This window comes from Lissotriton helveticus, chromosome 2_1 (assembly GCF_964261635.1).
Source record: "Lissotriton helveticus chromosome 2_1, aLisHel1.1, whole genome shotgun sequence".
In the NCBI taxonomy this organism is placed as follows: domain Eukaryota; kingdom Metazoa; phylum Chordata; class Amphibia; order Caudata; family Salamandridae; genus Lissotriton; species Lissotriton helveticus.
In genome coordinates, this window is record NC_136059.1 from 881238257 (window position 1) to 881245079 (window position 6823).

A 6823-nucleotide genomic window follows, 5' to 3' on the forward strand; every position below is an offset into this window, starting at 1 on the left:
TGATCCGCTGGCGGAATATCCTGTCCTGTATTCTGCGTCTCCTCCGTGCTGCTCGCTGTAGCCTTCGCCGCCTGACCACCATGTACATTCCTGGCATTGTGAGACACCAACTGCTGCTGCTGTGTCTCCTTATGTGTGTTTGGTCAGCCCTGTCCCTGTTCCTGATTGGCCAACTGTTTTTCAGAATTTTCGCTAATCACTTTTATGGTTACCACCTGCTTTGGGTTGTCCTTAATTTGCGCGGCGCTAATGGAGATTTTGAGGTTTTTCGCTATTAGAGAATTTTCATGAATTCCGATTGCGCTAGTATTGCGAATTCGCTAAATTTATTCTCTAATTCCGTGCTTTGGCGCTAACCTACTGGGATTCTGAGAATTTATTAGCGAATTCGCAATCTTTGTTTTGCGCTTTGGTTATTTTCTTCATGAATGCCGATTTGGGTAATTGCGGGCGCAATGGCATTTTCGCAGCTATTGCGCCCGCAATTTAGCTTCATGAATCAGGCTGAAAGTCCTTTGCATACCATATGGAATCGCTATGACTGTTGCTTGTTATTTCAAGGCCTTGACTCAAATTTTCTTTTTTTTGTTGTTCAGACACACGTATGCATTCAACAGACAGCACTGGATTTGCTTGGACGAGGAGTGGAGGTTCACATTGTGGCTGATGCCTCATCCTCGAGAAGTATGATGGACAGAATGTTTGCACTAGAGGTAACGTATCACATGGTGTTGGCGAGATTAGCACAGTATATTAGTATCATTTATTTTCACAATGGACAATTTAGCAATGACCTCAACCTTGTCATTATTTTCATTGCTGACGTTAGAGGTGATCGATTACGATGATATTGTACAGTGCAAAGATAGTCACCGATTTAATAAGAATCATACTGTTACATGGTTTAAAAAAAAATTGCTGTTTTAAAATTATGAAGGTCGAAAGGTGACCTGTCAGATTTATTAATTTAGCTGTGAGTTAAAAACACACACAATTTAGTTCAATGTGGATTATTTACCAAAGTTCCGTATCCAAAATGGTGTAGCATAAGTCTCTGGTAAGGAACAGTCTTAAGTGCTTGGAATCTTTTTTAAAATAATGCCCGTTATCCAAGCCCTATGTGTATCAGTTTCACCTATAGAGTAAAAGACATCAATATTGGGGTAGAAACTAGGACTCATTTTAATTAACTTTAGAAATCCTATATTCTCTCGGTTCACTCTATTCTATACCAACACGTCCATTTGTTCCATCATTGCGCCACTCATGCACCCCCACTGAAAACATGTTCGTGTTCATTTCCTTGCTTTCTGTAGGAATTAAGGGGTCATTAGGATGGTGGACGGACTGGAGTCCGTCCGCCATCCTGGTGGTGACTGGGACAGTCTGCCATGCATGCAGTGGTCCCGCGCACACCAGATTAGGATGTGACCGCCACCATGGCGGTCACATCTTGCCATTTAACATTGCGGCGGGTGCTGCTGACTGCAGCAGCCCCCACGATGCCACAAAGGCAGGATGTGCATTTCACTGCACTACGTGGCAGGCACCACACGGTGCCTGCCACGTAGTGCTGTGAAATGTATGGGGGTACCATGTGTACCCCCCTAGTGCACCCAAACCTTCCCCCAACACAAGGGGGGCCCACAGCGGGCCCCTGTAACAAATCCCCACCAGCTTTTCCATGGCCGCTTCACTGCCATGGAAAGGCTGGCTGTAGCCAGCATCCTAATTTGGTGGACGGTGCCTGCTAGGCACCACCACCATATTAGGCTATCTGGATCGTCCGCCAGGCAATCTGTATGATTGCATGTGGCGGATGGTCATTGCGTCCGCCACGGTCTGAGCGCGATTACCTCTGCTATCATAATGTGGCGGGGGAATATCACGGTCCGATTGCGGAAGGACTGCCATCGCATGGCTGGCGGTGACTGGCCTTCCGCAATCGGAATCGGCCACTAAGGGGCTCATTAGGATCGCAGTTTTCCCGCATCCTCCGGGCCGGCGGAAGCCACCGCCGGACCGGAGGATGTGGGAAAACCGCCGGGGAGGCACAAAAGACCCACCGCCAAATTTGGATGGCGGTGGGTCTCAAAATCGGTCCGCAGCTTTTCCGCCGCGGTCACCTTCCGACCGCGGCGGAAAAGCTCTAACATGGCTGGCGGTGTCTATCAGACACCGCCAGCCATAATAGGATGGTGGAAAACAGATGCCTTTCTGCGGCGGATTCTCCGCCGTGGAAAGGCATACGGTGATTTCTTTGCGGGCCCCCAGGGTGATTGGGGGGTGGGGGGTGCACATGGGGGGTACCTATGGTACCCCCCTGCATTTGCGTGCACAAAGCGGCAGGCACCGCGCGGTGCCCGCCGCTTTGTGCATGCAAATGCTAAGCATGCATATTTAACCTTGCGGCGGGTGCTGCTTCAAGCAGCACCCGCCGCAATGTTAAATATTGAGGATGTGACCGCCAGGCTTGCGGTCACATCCTAATTGCCCTGGAGGGACCGCCGCTGCGGACGGTCCCTCCTCTAGGGTGGCGGACGAACGCAAGTCCTTCCGCCATCCTAATGAGCCCCTAAGTACGGACTTTTCTTTGGAACCAAGTCTGTGGATAAGGACCTTTTTACTGATTCCACAGGGCCCAAACAGTCTGACCCTCAAAATTAACTGAATTGTTTGAAGAATCCCTGGCTCTGCTTTGGTAGCAAGTGGTGCTTGTGCAGCAAATCACTAATGAACAACACAGCTAACAATAAAGACATTAAAATGTCTAAACCAAATCAGGCCACAACATTACAATTTAAGAAGAACGATTTTCCAAAAATTAAAAAAATCACTTTATAAAGGAATTCTTGATGATAATTTGCAACTGTATTCATTATCGTTAAAGGGCAAATATTTTGTTTATTTGACTCATGTAAAGAAAGAGGAGTCCTTTGTTTGTCGGGGGATGTCTAAGCGCGTGCTTGTCTAAGGTCCTATACCAAGCTATTCTCGCCTCACTAGGCCTGCCGTCAATTCATGTTTGGTGGATTAATTAATGGTGAAAGGAATAGTAGCTTATTTAGGTCAATTACAGTTAGCAGACTGTTCATTCCATGCCTATTGTATTAAGCCCCCAGTGTTAAATTATTTTACTCCAGTATGTCATGCTTTATTCTGCAAAAATCGGAAATCATTATTCAGGTTTCTGATCACAATATCGCCTCCAGTGTTGAGCTACTTAAAGGTTGCAAAAGCCAGTCGAATTTGAGTATTTTGATTACTTTTATTTTCCTCTCTAATTGGTTTTAGAATTATTATTGAAGTGTACATATCAGCTCATATTTGCCAATTTACTGTTCTTGTCTGGCCATTTTTTTGCAGCGCCTTGCCCGCAATGGGATTATAGTTACCACCAGTGAAGCAGTACTTCTGCAATTGGTAGCTGATAAAGACCATCCGAAATTTAAAGAAATCCAAAACCTTATTAAAGCTAGTGCTCCAGAATCAGGACTCCTTTCCAAAGTTTAGAAAAGAGCACTGTAGTGGAACTCGTAGTGAAGATCAAGCTAGAACTAAGAAACTCAAGAAACATGCACGCAACATTGGAAGACATGGTGGTCTTCACAACTGTTACTGAGGTTTTCTGATGTACTATCTTCGAAGACTGTTCTCTGTAGTCATTCTCTAATTGTCAAATATTTTGTAAGTGGAACCTTGTAGTTTCCCAATGTTTACTGTCATTTATTTGCAAGTAAGTCAACAGATGTGCCTGTCCAATGTCTGTGCTGTACCATGTGATTGTAACACAACTTGACACCTGCATATCATTTTTTGATAAACCTTTTTAACACTTTACCCATGGTAAATTATTTTTCTGTCCAGATAACGATTCTTGTGTTTTTTCTTTCTTTATCTCTTGTATGCCTGGAAGGTAAATAGGTTTGTGCAGTATAAAAAGTACTTTTAATGGTAGACTGTGTAACCTGAATGAGGTGTGAAGGAAACTGTGTTCTGTTGACCCCATATTCGAACTTCATTACTTTAAATAGTGTGTATGATATTAAAAGAAACATGTTTTTTCGAATAAGTGGTCTTTTATTTTTCAGTAAGTATCTTTTCGGACTGTTGTGCCGCCAGATGAGGTAGACAGGCAAACCCCTAGACTTCGGTTTCTTTTGCAAATGTCCCTGGACTAAGGGGCACACAGTCTCATTCTGAAAATATAACTAAAACTGTGACAAATAAAAGGGTGTGCCTGAGGCATGTTTTGGGCCGTCGGCGCAATACATGTAAACTTCATATATGCAGTTTAATTGGCAAAGAGGTTTGAAACGTATTTATTATTGAGGTGACAAAGTTTCTGATTTAAAATGGCATGAAGTCGTGTGCTATGTCGGGGTGCTGGTTAACCCTGTAGTGAAATGCTGAACTTTGCGTGGTAATTTAAACTAAATCACTTAGAAATTAAACTGCAAGCACGTTTTTAATTACCCGATAATCTTACAGCGTTGATGTTTGTTCTGATAGAGCAGAACTTTTTACTTGTGTTCTACAAAAAGCATTGCAGATCAAATTACATTTTGCTTTGATGATTGCTTCCAGCAGATCAGGCGGAGTGCAACGATTGCGGATCTGCTCAGACCAATGACTGTCTAATCCTGTTGTAATGTTCTTTAGCTCAGTCTCCCGATCCATCTGGAAATAGTCATTAATGGGGATGGGACTCCAGTGCCCCATTCAGAATAATTCACTAATCTACAAAATGGTTAATCCGATTGTACTCTGGGATTGGTGCTCATGGAAGCAATACTGTTTGCACGACAGAATTATGCATTCCAAATGTTGGTCACATTGCAAAAATTAAGGAGGGAATGCAATTCAGTATTTCATTAAGTGGTATAGAAAATCAGACCGGACCTAAACGTATGCTTTGGAACAGTCCACAAAATCAACCTTTGCAGCAGTACATTAATCCAGGTCATGGGTGGAACAGAGACCCCTGCAGGCCCTTAGACGCGGGCGGGTTTCCAGTTCAGCCCAAGACCAATGAATATCTCAGCGTTATGGTATAATTGGGGGCTCTTTTTCACGTTCTGTGGGGGAGGTTGGGGGGGGGGAGGGGAGGCAGGGGTCTTTTCATTGGTGTCACTGCCAAATCATGTTTTTCTCACTCCAGTTTACCATGTTTCACAGCTTGTCATTTTCAATAACAAAACTTGTTTATGGAATCAAAATTGTTACTTTTACATGAAAAGTATATATTTTGTATGCAAACTGAAGTTTTTGGATTGGAGCGTTGTTTCTGATTTTTTTTCAAGTGCTGTCCCCTCACTCCTAACCCGTACAATGGCTCCCAAAAACCCATTCTGATGGTCCCTCCGTTGTCTTGTATGTACATTACTGTCAACAGCAAATAAAATGTATTTTTAAAACTTTGGTTGGCATATTTTTGTGTAGTGCAAAACAATACATTAACATATGTAAAAGGTTGCCTCTGTCCTAGTGTGAAGGGGAAAGGGCTCTGTCATTTTTAGGTTAAGGGGATCTAAAATCCATTCCATTGCTTGGCTGCGTTTACTGCCCTACACCATTAAATATTCAGACTTCATAATATTAACAGATGGCATATTTTTTGTGTTCAATCCTTATTCTTCTGTGTTCTTAGACTAAGCCTAGCACCTGACGAGTCTTGATGTGACGCTTATTATGCATGCTAATCAAAACAAGTCTTTGTTGTCGATTCTTCTAATAAAAAGCACCAACCGCTCCTGAATAATAGTCCTTTATTGCTTTCCATTACAGAGATGTCTGACCTTCCCACCGTCTTCCACACCCTCCAATATAAATCCACATCTTTGGAAAGCCTTGTGCTAGCCACTAAAGCGCGTGTGGCCAGAAGCTTGCAAAGACTCCACTCTACTGAGCAAACGCAATTCCAGCCTTACAGATAGTTATATAGAATTTGCCATGTATCCCATGTTTAGCTGTATCCCAACTATACGTACACTCTAACAGTGTGAATATGATACATATCTGCCTTGCAAGCAGTGTCATGTTATGCACTCATGTAAAATATCTGTCGATTAATACACTCACATTCTTGCCTGCGTTTTAGCTGCAAATAGCCCATTACTTTAGGTTTTACACGCCACTGTGTGGCCTTCATGCTTCATTGTGTATCGATATGTATTGCTATCACTTTGACCTGCTCATTTTTCACTGATACACAGAATACCTAGTATGAGCGTATTTGCTATTATTCAGACTTCTGATAATATAGGGAGCAGAGCAACACGGGAGATAGAAAAGCAGTCACTGACCCACTTTGCTGACCTGTTTTTAACTAATTTTCTGTCTTGTGGTTTCGCTCTGTCCACCTGTTCTGTCAGAAATTCATCCTAGAAAAAATGTGTTGGCGCTGAGGTACGCATAGAAAACTGTGTATTTTTCTGTGGCCCTGCAGGTAAACGTGTTTAGATCGGTTTCATCAGCTTCAATCTGTTTACTTTTTTGCTTCATTATAGTTTTCATTACTTATCAGATTTGCAGTCTAAATGTAGACAACTAATCACAGTGTTGTGTTTAATATGCATCACTTCCCTGGTTCAGTAATGCAGGCAATCGTTATACCGACACATCTTAACTGATGTGGCGAGGCTGTTCAATTTACAAGGTTCAACATGTTACATTCATTCACTGAAATAAAAATAGTTGCTTGCTACTAGCCACAGGCAAACCGTTTTAAAAAGTAAATCACGAACTCCTGCTGGATCACCAGGGTTACAGGGGACCAAGGTGTAGGGCCATTGAAGAATATGTTGGGTAAGCCTTTAGTTTA

The 6823-nt window shown here is 43.0% G+C and overlaps 1 protein-coding gene across 1 annotated transcript in view; it reads left to right on the plus strand.

Annotated features, from left to right (window-relative positions):
* Positions 1 to 5421, plus strand: part of ISOC1 (isochorismatase domain containing 1) — a 130192-nt gene extending 124771 nt beyond the window's left edge. Inside the window, exons 4-5 of the mRNA XM_078675612.1 lie at positions 597 to 713; positions 3367 to 5421. Coding sequence (XP_078531738.1) covers positions 597 to 713; positions 3367 to 3513 — 264 coding nt within the window. The 3' untranslated portion in view covers positions 3514 to 5421. The remainder of the gene's footprint in view (positions 1 to 596; positions 714 to 3366) is intronic.
* The last annotated feature ends 1402 nt before the right edge of the window (positions 5422 to 6823 follow it).